The 18,672-nt window shown below is 38.2% G+C and overlaps 1 protein-coding gene across 2 annotated transcripts in view; it reads right to left on the minus strand.

Annotated features, from left to right (window-relative positions):
* Positions 1-18,672, minus strand: part of ST6GALNAC3 (ST6 N-acetylgalactosaminide alpha-2,6-sialyltransferase 3) — a 213,547-nt gene that overhangs the window by 58,990 nt on the left and 135,885 nt on the right. For both annotated transcript variants that reach the window (XM_005423090.2, XM_031058662.1), the window contains exon 3: positions 16,968-17,377. In XM_005423090.2, the coding sequence (XP_005423147.1) occupies positions 16,968-17,377 (410 nt within the window). The remainder of the gene's footprint in view (positions 1-16,967; positions 17,378-18,672) is intronic.

Raw genomic sequence — 18,672 nt, forward strand, 5'->3', positions numbered from 1 at the left:
AAACAATAATGAAGATCAGGCTGTTCTATTAGCCTTGATATTACATGTGATTAGAGGCGATTTTTTTAGAATCAGATGAGAAAGCAGAAAAGAAAACCCATAAGCCAGTCTGAATGAAAACACACCATACCATTTTGAATTCTCCTCTTCTGTTGCCAGGCACAGACATGTAAGAAATGAAAGCACGTGTGAAATACAGGGTGGGAAAGGCTGCTCATCCAACTGCTTAGCATTCAAAGGGCATGAAACAAAGAAGTGAAAAGGGTCTAAAGTTTCTGCAGGCACCTGCAGCTCACTTGGTACTGCACAGTGCTAGGCTGATACAACCTCTTAAACTAACATTTTAGGGTAATGTGGAGTTCAATTGTACTTTAAGTGTAAAGAGCTCCTCTAGGAATTAGAAGAATCAATTACTGCAGATTAGGCACAGCAGATACAACTTTTGTGTGAACATTTAATTTGAAACCAGTAGTTTCGGGCCTCAGTAGAAAAGCATGCACATTGTAACACTGACTTTAAATAGTTTTTTCTCAGAAAATTTTTCACTGAGATTCTCTATCACGTTGCCTTCCTGCCCACTCCTTTCTTTTAGTTACTACTACTACCATGTTATAATGCTAAGACACCTGCAACACCAGCAATCATGCAGAACTTCATAGTCCTGTTCAGGAAAAACAGCACAAGAAATTTAGACAAATGTTACCAGAAAATCTCTGCTTCTTCAACTAATGTAAACATCCTACAGTAGTGTTTCCAGTTCTCCTTTTAGAAGAAAATGGGAATTGGTTGGGGAAAAAAAAATCAAGATGCCTAAATTGCAGGGAATTGTTCAATTTTCAGATGTAATGCAGTATATTTGGTCAGGGAGGTGCTTTGGAAAATATTTTTCCTTTTATTTGTGCCATGTCCATTGATAATAAATAGTAGTTACTGATGATCAAGAAATGTCAACAGGAATAAAACATTGGCAAAACTTAGCTGCCAGCTCTCAAATTTCCTAGAATGAATTGAAACATCTTTCTGGCTTACAAGAAGTCCTGATGCAGCATCCCATGTATCAATCCTGTCTGGGAACAAAAGTGCAACACAACGTCTGACCTCCTGACTTCGGTGGGGGATGTGCATGTTGAAAAACAGATTAGAGATCTGATGCTCAGGCCAGGCTTGGATTTACAGGGATTTGGTGGCAGCGAGAAGAGGGGAACAAGGTGGTAATGGCTGGCTGAGAAAGCTGTAACACTGATCAATTCACAGCACAGGTGAAGAGAAATCTGCAGCACACAGCAAGTATGGTTTTTCTGCCTTTTTTTAAAACAAAAAGTTTGCATCAGGTTCTATTAATGCCACCACCACAAATGCTTCCGAGCTTACAGTTCACCAGGTTGAGTAAGAAGAATTGTAGCCTATTGTGGGTTATTTACATGGGGATTTACACAGCTAATTTCTTTTCTCTCATGTTATAAGATCACTCATAGCGGCTCAGAAATGTCTAATGAAAAGAGAAGTAGCGTATCTGATTCCAGTCATGCTGCTCTAAGAGAATTAATCGGAGTCGTCATTACCTTAAACACTTCCATTCAGAGTGGGTTTTATGATGAGCTCAAGAAAAGTAAATGCTGTTTCAAACAGGTACCTCTATATATTAAATCAAATAAATGAATGATAAAGTGCTGGCACTTTTTGGCTGTAATCCTGTTACTGCTTAGAGCCATTTCTAATGCAAATGAAGAATGATGTAGCCGAGCTATTTAGCAATTTTCTTTGATGGGCAATGTTAACTGCTGGGAAGTGGCAAGAAAGCAACTGCTTGAATATGGAGTGCTCCAACATGTCTTGTAATATTCCTTCCCAAATCTAATGATCACCCCTCCCTCCTGCAAAGTGTTATCTTTAAACAAGGCTCTGCTGAGCAATACAAGCCTATCTTTGCACAGAGGCCAAGACACAACAGCTAGGTCTAGTCATACAAAATTTTAGGAAACATAGAATTTCTAGTGAATTCTTTTAAGAAATCCCAGTTCTTTCTTTCTGCCTATAAAAATGCACTTGGTCATCACTTGGTCACCCAGGACTCCCTCCCAGCTAAGCCTGACCTTGCACAGGTAAGAATAAACACTTGTGCCTTCTGATGTCAGGGTAGTGCATCAGAGACAACTGGGAACCCTGACTGAAGGGTACTTTCATAGCTCTGCCACAGACTTGCAGGATGATACCTCTGTCCAACTTGACAAATGACTCCCTGCATGAGTTTTACAATCAGGAAAATGGGAAAATTAAAGCTGATTTAACGTCCTGCAGTGCTTTAAGTTCTGTGGATGATATGCACTATGAAATGCTAAATAATATTAATGAAACCTAACATTGACTTCAATCTTGGGAAGAAAGATGGGCTTGGGAACTGTCCCTCTATTTAATAAAACATTACATGGGGCCAGTAGGAGGTTGTCATCAAGTAAGAGCATACATACCAAATGTGGTAGATTATATGGCTACTGTAAATTCAAGCAGAGAAAACTTCTTCAGAGACTGCAAACTATCTGCACCATGTGAAATGCTGCATAAACATCAGCTTTAAAATGGAATAGCATGTTATCTCTTCAGGATATATATGGGGGAACAATAAGCCACATCTAACCTCAATTTCTTGGGCTTCATTGATGTCTGTGTCATAAATATGAGATGTGGCACTGACTGGAAATCCCAAGGTAGAGGGATGCAACCTTGCTGGCTGCAGCCCAGATTCCAGGTGTCCAGACCCAGAAACCCAACATCAGGAATGAAGTGCCAGAGAGAGGTGGCAAGAAAGAAAGACCAGACCCCCCGTGTTAGTGACCCCAGCATGCTGAACAGCCACCCTGACTGTGCTGTCACACAGCAGGTGTGGTCCTTTGGAGAGAGTGTCCCTGGGGCACCCAGAGACACCCAAACGTACCTTCCCCAGCCCTGAGCACACACTGCTACACATCTGGGGGGAAAGTATTTATACTGCAGTGTCCTAGCAAAATATGAGACATTCTGAAGTGAATGAAAACATCAATAAAACCATTTCCACAAGGACAACAGGTCTGGAAAACTGGGCAGACCTTGCTGAAGAAAATGGCCAAGAAAAAAAACAGCTCAGAAAGATGTTTTCCAGTCAGGCTGACCAGGCTTGAAGGATGCTAACCAGCATTTTTGCAGCACTACATTTTTGCTCAGACTTTTCCTTCTGAAGAATGACTTCGGAAATGGAGAAGCAGAGCTTGCTGAGATCCATATGTTGCAGTGAGAAGAGCTGTAACTCTGAGCATTTTCCACAAGACTGGGCAGGGCAATCTGTCCTCAAAGGGCATATTTACAGGAAATCATCAAAGATAAATTTGTGGTTTCCATGTTCCTGATTGGAGCAGATGATTGCTATTGCAGGTCCCCAGGTTTCCTGCTGTTTTCAATACTTTGCACTTTAAACTGTCTTACAACTGACTTTGGTCTTTTTTTTTATTTATTTATTAAAAAACACTTCCATCCATTTAACTAGGTGATGCTTTCATGGCCCTTTGAAGTTGTAAAGCACTGCAAATTTAGAAACTGTTCTTAATAACCACTTGGACAAATGGATGCAGAAAATTGCATATTGATGGAAGGAGTTTATGTTCTTTGCAGTCAAATATTTCCTCACTCGTTTCATGCAAAATTGCTTGGCCAAACAGATTTTCCCAAGGCTCTCTCAATAATAAATTTAACTTTCTTTTGTTTCTGGCTCTTCTCCGAACCCATCAGGAAAGGGTAAAGCCTAATGACATAGGTCTGTTGCCTCCTGTAACCCTCTGGGACTGTTTTCTCTAATGTGATTGTTTCAAAATCAGCAGTTTTCTGCCAGGAAATAAAATAAGCCACTTTCCTTCCAAGTAACACTGGAAAAAATCTAAATGCCACTGAGCCTGCTCACTCATGCAACATTAATTTTTAAAAGAATCAATTTTGTAATCTTTCAATTATGGTTTATTATAATGATAATAATCACTGTGAAATCAAGTTTTTTTTCCACTGCTAGTGCTGGTGGCTGTCATCAAACCACTTTCAGCAATGCTGAAAACACCTGGACTAATAAACCAGGCATAATTTATTTATACTTTAGTTTTACTTATTTAGAAATGTATTAAGCATCAATTCCCTTAGCAGTTGGTGATGTTACAAAAACTAAAAGCAAATAAATTATAACTATCGACCTAAAAGTCACTGCCAGGCTGGCTATCTTGTACATTTATAATAGAAAAGTGCTTACAAAAAGCAAAGCACATGCACTCTGCTCACTGCCAGCACATGAATAGAGACTCTGTGTGAACACTCTGTGCTGGGAGCCCACAGAAAGGCTGCCCAGCCCCAGATCCCTTTGCTTTTCACTTGGAGATCACCCTGTGCTGGGTGGTTGGCACACTTGAGAGCATCTGTGATAGCTCCTATATTCATATATATAAAAATTGCCTTATAACAGCTTCAAGCCTTAATCAATGCTCACATATACAGAGCTACATACCTGTGTGACAGGGAACATGCACTGTTCATACAGCAGGTCAGGCCAGGGCTCAGCATTTAACAGCAGGAGCACAATGGGTTTATATTACGTTCACATTTTACAATAAAAAGTGTACAGAAAAATCACTTGTTTCTGATCAAAATCTGAGCTCCCTGCTGTTTTAATTCCTGTAACCAACAATCATCAATAAATAATCACGCACAGCTTCTATGCCCCACTGTGATATTTTGGTTTTGTTTTAAGAACTGGATGTACTGAGTTGAGATCTGCAGTTCCAGACCTGCAGACTTTCAGGTGCTCTGCACCAGGATTCAAGTGAATGAGGAAGCACAAGGGCAAGGGCAAGGGCATAGAGGGAAAAGCCGCTCTTCATCAGATACCTTGCAGGTCTGTGAGCTGTTTTAAAAGATATTGTGTTGAAAATGGGAGGTGTGTTCGAGGCAATATGTTTTACAATAAAAGGACAAAAGGCTGAAAGAAGAAAGCTATATGGATTACATAGTTACAAACAATGAGGCAGAAATAAAAGAGGGAAAATGTCCAAAATAGCTGTAAAATTTCAGAAAAGGAAAAAATATTTCAATATTTCAAGAAAAGAAAGGAACATGTAATAGAGAAACAAGTATCCCACTGGGAAGAGTGCAGCCAGCAGGCTGAGGAAACTGATTCTCCCCCTCTTCTTAGCCCTGGTGAGGCACATCAGGAGTACTGCCTCCAGTTCTGGGCTCTTCAGTGTAAGAAAGACAAAGAGCTGCTGGAGAAGGTCCAGCAGATGTCACAAAGATGATGAGTGGTCTGGAGCATCTCTCTTGTGGGAGCCGGGCCTGTTTAGTCTGGACAAGAGCACACTGAGAGGGCATCTCATTAATAATATAAATACCTCAAAGATGGGCAACTCTTTTTCAGTGGGACCCATCAACAGGACAGAGGAAGGAGCAATGGCCATACACTAAGGCAAAAGAACTTTCATGTTAACACAGGAACGAGTTCTTTACACTGTGGGTGGCAGAGCACTGGAAGAGCTGCCCAGGGAAGCCGTGGAGCCTCCATCGCTGCAGACATTGCAAACGTTTCAGTATAACCTGCTCTGGTGCCCCTGCCTTGGCAATGGGGTGGGACAGGGTGATCTCCAGATCAGCCTCCCAACGCTAACAATCCTGGGATTTCTGACCAGAAATAGAAAGTGTAAGAGAAGCATGGAGAAGAAAGAGTTTGTGAGCAAAACACAGTGATGACATTACAGCTTGTGATTGGAGTTAGCTAATCCAAATGGAAGGGTCTGAGACAGGTGTTAGAGAAGGCTTGAAAGTTGAAATGCTTCAGGAATTATTTGGGACCACGCCTCAAGACCCACAGACAGGTGTGCCTTAGTGCCTTAGCTGTCCTAGCATTCAAACAGAGCCTAAGACAGTAACCCTAAAACACCCTGAACACCCTAAAACCATGCACACTGTGGCTCACAAACTCAATCCACCATTGAGCTCACTGGAACATAAATTAATTAAATATCATGCAATTATACCAAACAGATTTTCTATTGATGTAATTTTGTATAATACCTAGTAAAAGCAATACAATTATACTTTGTAACTGCTTAATTAATATCTCTTAATTCTATTCTGGAGTGAAATGGATTAGATTATATAACTCCCACCTCCATGACTTTGGCATTTAAAGGTAGCATTAAAAAAAAAAGTTTAAAAAATATGCAAAATATTGAAAAGTGGGGGACAATCTTGCTGCATCTTTAAAAATCAGTGTAGTATGATCTGTATATAAAAACACCAAAATGTCTTCATTCTAATTAGTTCTCTTGCCATTAAGATAATTTCAGAGCTCTATCTATGCATTCCTGAACTAAACATTCTTCACTCAGAGCTTAGTATCCTAACACACAAAATGAGAAATTTCTCTATCCATGCCAAAGCCCAGTTTTGCTACTTGTTCTTGCATATTCCACCCCTGGATACGATAGAAAAGAAACTTGCTCACCTGCCTAACAATATTTTGATTCAATGTTGTAGACAATACTGAACCAAAATTGCCACAGATGGTAGGTAATGTACCTGTTTGACATTTCTCATTCACCCAAAGAAAGACAGTATTCTACTGACTGACTTGGTGTCAAGCTGCCTTCATTTTTCTAACAGTTCAAACCTGAAGAAATGAAATTTATTTTTAAATTTATATTCAGCACAGTCATGTTACAAATTTGACTCCCTCCGATAATTCAGTTTCAAAAATGTTATCTGTGAAGGCTGTGTGTACTATTTGATAAAAAAGATCATGCAACTATTGGTCTTAAAACAGTAATTTGAAGCACATAGAGAGTGGACACAGACTTAGTACCAAGGCATGCCAATCTACAATTCTGTGCAAAATGTTCTCTTTATGGGAAGAGCAAAACTAATGTAAAATGTAATTAGATATAATCTTCCCTGTTTTCATTAGCTATTAACTTTATGCAAAGACAAACTAAAGCATAATGAGTCCTTTCATTATCACATAATTGTTATTTTAATGGTTGCATTATGAGCAATAGAATACTATACATCCACCTCTCATATTAGTGGGCAATTATTTTGAAACTTCATATTATAATCTACCCACAAAGACCAATCTATTAATGCCACTGTTTCAGTGTAATGATGACCATGGTTTTGAAATCAGTATGATAGCCTCGAGGAAAAATGTAAAGTAATAATGAAGAAAATGTTTATATTACATGCCAGTCTCAGGCCTGGAGTGCAGACCAAAGAAGTTTAAGGAAAATATGTGGAGCTCCTCTTGCTTGTGCTACCCTGAAACTGGTCAAATTTATATGACACCAGTGGTGATTATTTCAAAAACAAAGGAAAACTACCAAGTGATCCAGAATTAGGAGCCTGGAAGGGAAACTGGAATAAGCCTTCCCTCAATGTATCATTTCCAGGTACCATCCTAAACCATATCCAGAAACAGCGCCTGAAATCCTGTTTCCCACTGATAAATACCGAACTGGCTTTAGCTACTCCTCCATTCATTGCCTTCCTTCTAACCAGGCAAAGCAGTGTAGCTTGGCAGGAAATGATTGCACAGATCTGAGCAGCACATATAGCATGAGGATACCCTGGGGATGTCCTCTGTAAAGTTAAATGACTTTTCATATCCAAAAGGCACTCCATGAGCAAGACTCAAAATACCTCTAGCAGTGTGTAGGCTCCAGGATGCCACTGCAGCTGAGAGTCCCTGGCACATTCTGAACAGTGAAGCTGAAATCCAACACTCCCAAACACTGTGCATTCTTGCAAGGGGAGGTAAAGGCAATTTCAGACCATGAAATTAGCCCCAAGGAGTTAAGGACCACTGCTTGCTTCTGCTCCCAAACACAAAACATATTTCAACAGTGTCATCACTTATATAAAATCAGAGCAGCACAAACAGAGCGAGCGAAAATCCACAACCACTGAGCTCTGGCAAAGACACAATTCTCCCTTGATAAAAGAAAAAGCTACACATGACCAGCACTAGTCACATTTCCTAAAGAGCTAGAAAGGTGTGTAAAGAATGCTGAAATGCATGGGCAGAGAATATTGATAATATATGAAATAATACTTGAAAAAAAATGAAACTAGAAATCTTCTTTTAGAGGAATACTGCTTTGCACATACCCTTTATTTTCTTTTCTTAATATTTTGATTGATTTTAAAATGTCAGGAGACTACTGCTGATTTCATATAGAAGGAAATATGGTAACATTACCATGTTTGGCTGAAAACAGGTTATAGAGCAGCAGAAATTTGTTCCATACTGCACTTCCAGACCATTCCAACTCCAAATTAGGACTGTATGAGATTGAAATGCCTTCATGGTAAGCGTACAATATTCAAAAAGCCCTGTGGGCATGAATTTCTGCACAGCAATGGCTTCTGCTTTCCCCTGGTGTCCTTTTCTCTCAGAGCAGTCAGGTCGTTAAAAGGGGACAAATACCCTTTGCCTCACAAAGGCATTTTGAGACTTATGTGATACTTGCAACACTTTTCAGAAATGTTCTCATGGAAAATATTTAGGACATTTTTTGGAAACAGAAGTACTAGAAAATCTAATGAATTTATTCAAGAAAAATTCTGAAACATATGCAGAGCAAACTGAACACAGAGCACATATTTCTGACATTTATCTTTGTTTTTATTGTTAAGATAAAAGCATGCTGTTTGTTTTTTAGAATTTCATCTGCTAACTCTTTCCTCTCTCTGACTTTTTCTACACTAGTGACATCATCTGCAGCCATTTTTAAAGCCTTGCAGAAAATCCTGTGCTCTGAAAGGTTTAATGAATCATGTAGAGAATGTTATTAGACAGGGAGTTTATGCCTCCTTTCTGTAACCTGTAGGAGCAGAGCAGAGAGGATATGCATGCTGGGATGACTTGATTTAAATAAAAAAACCCCAAAAAACCAAAGAAAAACTTAAATAAAAAAAAACAAAAAACCAAAGAAAAAGAACTCTCTAAATGTAAGGATGGGATACCAACAAGAAACTTGTAAAGAACAAATATGAGCAGTTAAAGATCTTTTCTTCTACTGCAATTGCATGTTGACTGAATTCTAATGCACCAGACAGGGCTGCTCAGGCTCTGAGATGAGTGGTGTCTCTGGTAACTGGTCCCAACTGTACTGAATGCTCCCACAATCAGGAATTGCTTAAAAAATCTTGAAAATAGAACAGCTGAATCTTTGAACATCTATATAAAAAATTATTTCTCTTCAAACACAAACTAAGCCCCATGTTGCTCAATATCTGAGACTTCACACAAACTGTTTGAAGATATAAGATTGAAGATTCATAATAAATCCCTACTCTTACAGTTATGTTTTTCCAGACTGTTGAAAGTTCCAAAACCTGCTGAAGATGTGAATCTCTGAGAAAAATTGTACATGCTGCTCTTGTGCATGTTACTCTTCAAATGCAGAGTTGCCTCATGGTTAAAAGCTCAGAGAAGTTGAGTATCATGGGAACTGTGTAGGAGTGATTGTTTTCTAAACACAGGTTGTAGCATATCCCAATAGCACATCAGGCTCCCCAAGAAGCACTGTTATGAATCCTGAGTCACCTCCAAAGATATGTGCTATGGATCCATAGATTTGAACAGTTTCACTGTCCTGAAATTGCAGCCTAAATTCTTTATGTGGGATAACAGACACAGAAATTTAAAAATGTAAAACATCTTGCTTTGTTTTCATCTGGGTAAAAATACATATTGAAGATGTGCACAAGCAAGTACTTATTAACAATGAGTTCTAAATTAACATAATTAGTCACAAAAATTCCCATTTCCCTTTAGTTTTCCTCCTACCTATGAGGTCGCACATAGGCTTGACTTCTTACTAATTAAATTTTCCATGCAGAATTTGTTTACTAATCCTTCTACATTTTAAGATAAAATACTTGAACATAAGTTCAGGCTAAACTTTTTCTACTTTCAAACAGATTTTCTTTTGCTGTGTTGTTTACTTCTAGAAAGCTTTGAGATGACAATCTCTTCTAAATATCATTCTGTAAGATATGCATCAGAGTTCTCATACACCTTTTCTTATAAAAGTAGTTTCTAATGAATTTGACTAACTAGTGGGTGGATAGATGTACAGAAACTCTTCTCTATCCAAAGCAAGAAATTGTTGTAGAGTTATTTCCTGTCTCATAAAGTTGCTATCCTCACTTGAGCACAGGCTCTGTAGCACAAACCTCCCAATGCATCTCATGCAGTTTGATTCCAGTATTTTTTTTACTTAGCACTATAAATTTAGCTCAGAGCTCTTTAGGGAGCTTCCATTAGAAACCCCACAGTTACCAGCAACCACAACATATTACACTTAAGCAACAGCAACATTACATTTATCTTCTAACCTGTTTAATATCTCTTAGAAAAGAATTGCTGTGTGACAACAGGTAATAAGTATAGATGTCAACAGTAATCACTCTGTGTTTTCCAAGACAATTACTTCACTTGGCAGCAAGGCTGAATTTTAAAAAATAGATTGATTTATCTTTTTTTTTTTAGTCTAGATTTAAAAATAATTTATTTCTATTCCTTCAAAATTATAAGCTCCTTTAGGAACATCAAGACCTATTTTATATACTGTGATCTGAGAAGTGAAAAACATTGAACCCTGGAAGATGAACACCAAAGGCTTCATTCAAAATCCATGATTCTGCTAATTTTTCTCTCCAATACTTTTTCCATTGCAACTATCCTCACCACCAGCAGCAAAACTGGAAGCCCTGCAATCCAGGATGCTAACAAGAATTGCCAGCCTGAGTCACTGACTTACATAATCCTTTCCAAAGGTGGATGTTCACAGGATGTGAGAACCACAGAATCACAGGATATGCTGAGTTGGAAGGGACCCTCAAGGACCGAATCCAGAACCCTATCCATGTGCTCAGTTCCTTCTGAGACGTATCAGCAATTCTCTCATAACAATAAAAGCTGCAGAGTATTTAAAGCACAGGATGAAAAAGGTGTGCACAGAGCTATACCAAACACTGTATAAAGATTTAACATACAGTTAATCAGAAGCAGAAAACAGACCCAGGGGCACTTAATGAAGATTTGATAAATTAGAAGACATAGATGGATAAATTCAAGGAACATGTGAAAATGCACAATGATAGAGTAGATCCTGATTATATATTCCTTGTCTTTAATCATTAATTAAAAAGAAACAACTCTATGGCTACAGTCAGCAACCACTGCAGAATCAATAGGTCTCTAAGCTCACACCAATCCATACGCAGCCACAGCTTTATCACAAAATAATAGCTAATATTGATATTTTTTAATAAAGTTTCACTTTACTGTGTAATTAGTGTAATGTAGTAGGAGCTGTGTTCCTTAACAGAAGTGCTGGTGCTTTGAGCAGCATTTACTGGCATGTTAATAAAGAACGGACTTCTATTGAGTTCCATCTGCCTAATAGAGAAAAGTGTTCATCTTAATTAGGAAAATCTTCATAAAGAATATAAATGCAGTTACTAATGGGCTGCAGGGAATAAATGCAGAACACTCAGGAACAACTGGTGTTTTATCAGGAAATGGAAGAGTGGATATAAACCCCCAAACAGTTGTTAACCATCTGGTGATTGACCACAAATAGCAATAGATGCTGAGGTTTTAAGTGTTTTATAATGAAAAATCTATTTATTTCATTAAGGTTTCATGCTTTAGACCCTTGTTTTTTCAGGTAATAAAGCAGTCTTGACTGACAATGAAACTATTTAAACCCTTTATGAATTAAGATAGACAAATCCATTAGCATTTTTTGAAGGAATTACTTTATAAAAAGAAAGAATGGAAGTGCCAAGCAATAGTTCAAGAAAGATCCACTGTCAAGTACTTGAAAAATGGTCACTATATCAAACACGTATTTTTGGGGTTGCTGAGATGCTCACAGGCATCTCAGAGAGAATGAGAACCTTTTGCTGATTTTACTGGTGCAGCAGCAGATATTGCATCATCATGATAAAGACTACAGCAAATTGTAAACTACAATTAATCTTTGTCCTTAAAAATGTTCCAACAGGCATTATACATTTCCTCTGTCAGTCTGAATCAATTTTTTCATACTTTTCTTCCTAAAGTTCTGTAATTTAAAGACATTGGTATTCCCTAACTCTGCTCAATTTCTATTCAAAATTAAATGAACTTTTACTCATCTTGCAGAATTCTTTTTTTAAATCCCATTAATACAAAATACTGATGGGATGTACTTCCCAAATGCCAAAATTTAACTCTCTGAGCCAGACTCAGTGTCAATGTTCACAGCTTCCCAAGGAAAAAGTTCTTTCTGCAAATTTTAAGCAACACTAGCTAATCTTTTATATTTCCACCAAATAACTCTGATAGAGAAACCGATACATACATGAAAGCAAGTCCAAAAATGAAAATATCATTACTATAGTATTTCATTCAAGCCAACAACTAGAAACACAGCATAAAACTCTGATATTCTGGACACTAACAGCTTTACTGCCTCAATTCACAGAGAACATCACCAAACAATAGAACTTGCAGCTCCCTGAACCTCAGAGAATGTAATTTCATTTATTCATTTCAAATGACATTTTTACTAGACTATAGCTTCATGTAGATTAGTCAGACACATGAAAAACCACCCATTAGCTGAGGTGAAGCTGTGATGACTGCAGTTGTCTTAACAGTGTCAATCCAAACTTTAGATGAATGTAATTTGCTAACTCTAAATGACAGAGATATAATATAGATCTCATATATCACCAAAGTAATAAATAATTAGTGAGCAGAACTGAGTAAAATGGAAGCCTGAACACAACCCCAAATTTTGAATCTTGATGCAGAAGTCAGCAATCAGAATGATACATCTTTCTGCCTTGAATGATAAAACAGCTTTCTCACAACCGAACACACAGCACCATCTGGCATGAACCAAGAACTAAGAAACTAAGAACTTCTGGAAGAGAAGCACAAAAGCAATTTTGTTTCTTCAGAATTGTCCAAGACATCGACAGAAGTCTTTCAGAAACAGCAATTTGACTGCAAATGTGGCTCAGTGTACCTGCCTCCTGAAGACACATATGTGTAGCTAATAAAATGTTGTTGAATTGAACTGATTGGGTATGGGATGAGCACTGTCAGAGTTAAGACAGTGCACATGGAAAGTCCTCTGTCTACCAAACTGGCTGAATTTCCTAACATCATCTCACATCTCTTACTGGGAATTTTAGGAGCTCAGGGTACATTTCTTCAGCAGAGCCCAGCAGGCTCTTTTCAGTAGTTACTCACAAGAAGAGTGACTACAAACACCCAGTTAAGGTGTTTTTTGAGCAGCATCAGCACGTAGCACTGGCTGTTTGCTGGGGCTGGACACCTCCCCTATGCAGTGGGACAAAGGCTCTGAGCCCACTGCCAGCCCCAAGGGGGACATGGAGCTCGGCAATGCTCAGGGGTTGGCCTGAGATGCTTGCAGTGGAAACACAAATGGAGCTCCCTGCAATCCAGGAAACATCAGACTGCTCTGCTGCTATCAGCACAGATTTATTTTAGCATTGCTTGTTGAAAGTGACTTTTAACGCAGACTGTTTTCTAAATGATCCTTAAAAGACACTCCTTTCTTTCTCATCACCTTCAGCTAAGGCAAGAACATCCAGTAGCATTGATCTATTTGCTGCTAGTTTTCATTAATTTTACCCTCCCTAAGGGTGGTGAAGCTTTGGTGCCAGCTAATTAAAACCTATTTAGGGATGCTCAGTACACTTTATTAGACCAGAATTAGCTTTGCTGCTTTAATGAAGACTACAGTTTTCTCTGTTATTACCAATTAAATGTTATTATATCATATTGCATTATATTTGTATTGCATGGCAGATATATAGATGGCTTTAGAACCATTTATCTGGATTGAGGTACATACGAAGATGGCACATTTAGTAATTATCTAATATCTCTTTAAATCCTTTCCCTTGAGTAAATATATGTATAATATACCAGCACATTAGTGAAGTACTGGAAGAAGCTGCCAGCTTTATGCTCCCTCTAGGGAAGTACCAAGCAAAATGCATTAATGAAAAATTGTGAATGTCTGGTAATGAATATTATTTATGTACAACAATTATTCAAAGTGGATGAGCATTCACCACCTTGAACTCGACTGCTTCACTAACAAATACTCTCAGAAAGAACATATGTTCCCCAGATTCTTAACACTCACACAAGGTTAATTACCCAGTGTGGACAGCCCATATCAGAGGGTATTTTGTACTACTGTAGAATTAAAAAATGCATTACAAAATAAAAAACACTGTTTGTTCAAAGTTACTCAGAGGCAATTCTTGCTTCTTCCATGCATCAATAATAAATCATTTGTCAATACCAAAGCTGTGGATTTTGGAGCTGCACCCAGTGAAGTCAGGGATAAAGCTCCCATGTCAGCACTGCAGGACCAGAGCTTTTCTGCAGTAGAGAAGTGATGGCAGCACCTACCTGTTAGCTGCTCCTCACAAAATCTTTTTAAAACTTGAGCACCACAAGGATGAAACTGCTGAAAAGTCCCACTAATTACCTAAAAAGATTGTACATCAAAGAGCAGAAACAGAAAACTCATTAAAGGCTCGACAGACTAGAAATCTGCTGCAATCTTACTATGCATTAGTAGCATACACTGTACAGAAAGACAGTATTTTAGGATTAAACTAAAATAGATGTAGTTGCAATTCACTCAGTACATTTTAAAATATGAGTTGAAATTGGTTTCCTTCCAGAATTTTTGCTGGAAACATGTCGAACCAGACCTCTGTTCAATCTAATATTCCAAGCAAGGGTTGATGTTTCTCTGAGGAACTGAAGGAATATTTGGCTGAGGAACTTGCGTCTGTCTCAGCATCACAACAGCCTGGCACAATGTGTGAAAGTATTTTCATCACCCACAAATCTCCTGTGCTCTCCATTTACTGCTTCCACAAATGCCACATACCTTTAACAGTCTCATGACCCTCCCTAGAAACAGAAGACAGGTCCTGCAAATTGAAGATGTTACAGAAAATGAAACAGTTTCCAAACTGAAGTCCCCAATTACTAGGGAACTGCAAGATGTTTTCTTGAGATACAGAAGGCGTTGGCTGGTGATGCATCAATCATTTCCCTTGTTTCTGCATGACAAAATCACTAAATGATGTTAAAAACATCACTAAGTGTTTGATGTGGAAAAGCAGGACTAAAAATGAAAGTTTCAGTAGATACAAGGATGTTACTTGGCTGCCACTGTGACAAGTGGTGGGTTTCCCCTTGGTGTCAAAGGGACACACCTGCACAAACAATGTGAAGGGTCATGAGCCAGGCTCATAAAAATGTATTGCTGTTGCAATGTGAAACTTAAGGAAAGAGAACACGGGCCACTTTGACTTTAGGTTGCTTAAGAACTTTGTTATAAGCTCTGAGAGAAGTTCAATCTGTTTTCTACATGAAAAGAAGCATTTGTATTGTGTTAATTGTGTAACGATAAAAACCTGAGATGTGTTAATTTGTTGAAGAGGAATGGATTAGGCTGGAGAGAAGGATACTTTGACATTGAATGATGAGATGTCCCTCTTTCATAGGAAAAAGAGGAGATTTTCTCAAGGTCTAATCTCACAAAAAGGATTTTGATGACATAATGTAAAGTCGCTGTGACCTGACTCATAAATATAAACAAATTTATGTCCAGCAATACAATAATGTACCCATGATCATATTTAGCCTGATTAATATATAAACTGGGATTATTAAAGGTAATTTTTCAAGAATGCATCTTGTGTATTTATAAGTCTCTGGCTATCAGTTTGCTCAGTTAAACTAAAGAAGCCATGATAACCTTGACCCCTTTATGAGATGTATGAGCTCCCTCCAACACCAGAACCACAGCAGCAATATGTGCACTTGGTGAACAGGGGCAGGCTCCTCCTTATGCTCCAATAGTTTGAAAAATAGGAAAAATCAACTGTCACCAAGTTCTGACAGTTTAATAACATAGTGAAACAAGCACTTTTGAGATAACAAGCTTTTCTACTTCAAAAGCTAAGTCAAAATTTCAGACTATGTTAAGCTGTTTGTGAAAAGCAGTATCTTTAATTTGGTCAGAACAGCAACAGTCCTTTCCAACCTCAAATTCATGGTGCACAAATTTAAAAATTAATATTAAGGCACAGCAGTGATCTGGAAACGCCTTCCTAGTTAGCTCAAGTGAGTATGTGTGACAGGTGCTCTTCCATGCCAAAACACAGATGACCTGAATTTTTGCAGCTTGGTTAAAAATTCTTGAAATTTGTGGTCTTAATTCCACAAATCCCGTTTCTGCTTTGAACATGCTAACCCAAACAGTCCTCACACCTTGACCTCTTACAGCCTCACTTGAGCAGCATAAATACACATTATCAAGCATAGAAAATAGAATTTTAGCATAATACTGGTAAAAACCTAAATCTATTCCAGTATGTCTGATAACCCGTTTTCACCAAGAAACAGCAATAATGCATAACCCTGAGGTCTGTGTTTGAAGAAAAGCTACAGCGAATCTCAACAGAGAAGAAAGTGCAATATCCAGAATTATCCTGAGGTTGTGCATTTGGAAATATTGTTTGTGTAGGATTATCCTCTTCAAATAAAATGTCAATTTAATCAATAGTAAATTGAGCTGAAAACAACACACAGCTTTGAAAACATTTCAGGAAGACATCCAATATTTTTGGGATTCAAGCCAACAGCAATGGAATGAACAGAAGGTAGCGTAGGTGGGGTAAATGGGGCCTAGCTGCTGCCTCATCAAGTGCTTATAACAGTCAAACCCATATAACAATCTATTAAAAACATATCTGGGGACTCATTTAGTAGCTGACATCCCACATGGATTTCCTCACGTATCTTTTGTCAAACATTTTAATTGTTCCTCACATTTCAGACTCACCGGTCCTTTCCCGTCTCCCTCTTAAACACCGCGTCGCAGTAACTCATGCGCTTCTCCGTGGTCACGTAGATTTTGGCAGTTGGGTAGCTGTCAACAGTTTTCTTCAGCATGTTGTACACAATGCCATTTCCATCCCTCCTCATGTTCCGAAAAGGACCCCAGATCACGTAAACGGTGTTGTTGGTTTCTTTGAAAAAGTACTCGGGATTCTTGAGCAGGAGAGGCACACTTGTGTGAGAGACCACTCTTACGGTTGTCCTCTTCCCAACATCTTCCTCATAGCCCTTTGTGGGAGCATTGTTCATCCTCCAGATGCAGGAGGACTTGTCTATCTCAGTGCCCACCCTCTGGCCAGCCATCTGTCCCGAGTTTGAAACAATGGCACAGAGGTCGCAGTCAAGATGTAGAGGCTGGAAGACAGGAAACAATAATTTATATTTCAAGTTTTTCTCTGTAAAACATGAAGAGTGAAAATTCAGTTAAAAGAAAAACAGGTACAGTACAATAAATAGATAGTAATGCTTCTCTTTAAAAAACAAAACCACAATCCCCACATGGCAGAGCTGCTCAAAAACTCTACCACTGAGAATGCAAACCTTTTTCAAGGAAATAGACAGTTCCAATCTTTGCCTTTGTTCCCACTTTGCAAAGTCAACTATATAGATAATAATTCCTTTTTCCCCTCTAAATGTTACTCTTCTCACTAAAAAAAAAGGAAATAAAGAAACGGCAGAAAACAATATTTAGATCAATGGCTTCTCTTTAAACAAGGTGTTGCCAGCAATAGGAAAAAAACCTACTGAAAAAGTAATGCTGAAAGTTTAACTGTACATTAACTGTGTTTGTGTCTGAATGAAAAGTTCCCAAATTTGTGACAGAAGTGGAATGCAAAATATATCTCTAAAAAGCAATCAAACCGTATGAAAATCCTGCAGTTGGAAAGGAGATGTGGACAGAGGTGTATATTGTTCTCTCCAGAGAGCAGTTATGATCCATGGAAATTGAGAGGTAGAGAGTCTGGTGACACCTGAACTAAAAACTTAATCCTGAGAAAACTATAGTCCAAGACAGTATTTTGTGACCATGTTCTAGGGTGCTATTACTCCAGTATGAATTAAAAATAGAAAAAAATAATCTAACAGATATAAGGACCTATCTGATGCTCCATTTGTCAGAGTATAAAGAGTAAATGTCTTTTCATTGTTTTGTACCTACAGACTAAAAGGAAATGCCCTCTATTTAAATTGGATTGTATAAAGAGTTCAGTTAGAAATTGAAATCAAATGAAAACTAGACCCATCAAAAAAAACCTTACAGAAGATCATCTACAATATTTTGTATGGTCACAGACCTGATCCTCTGTCATGCTCACAATTGGGAGGCAGTGACCTCAGTTTAGTATTTTTTAGGAAAAATGCTCTTCACGTTCATTGAACATTTACTCTGACAGGATGCTAGGTGCTTTTCTGATCAGTCTTGCGGTTATTTCTCTTCAAAATCAAACCTTATTTAACTGATGTGGATGAATAGCCTGCCTACATTTGACCACTATAACCCTAGGATGCAAAAATTGCTGACAAAAACCCAAATTCTTTGATAAGGGGGAATAATGCAAGGGCAAGAGACAAACATCTTAAGAAAACCAAACTGTAAGAGCTAAAATATGTCATCTTTGGGTGACAAATATTGCACTGAATTAAGGCGC

The sequence above is a fragment of the Geospiza fortis genome, unplaced genomic scaffold, assembly GCF_000277835.1.
Source record: "Geospiza fortis unplaced genomic scaffold, GeoFor_1.0 scaffold333, whole genome shotgun sequence".
Taxonomy (NCBI): Eukaryota; Metazoa; Chordata; class Aves; order Passeriformes; family Thraupidae; genus Geospiza; species Geospiza fortis.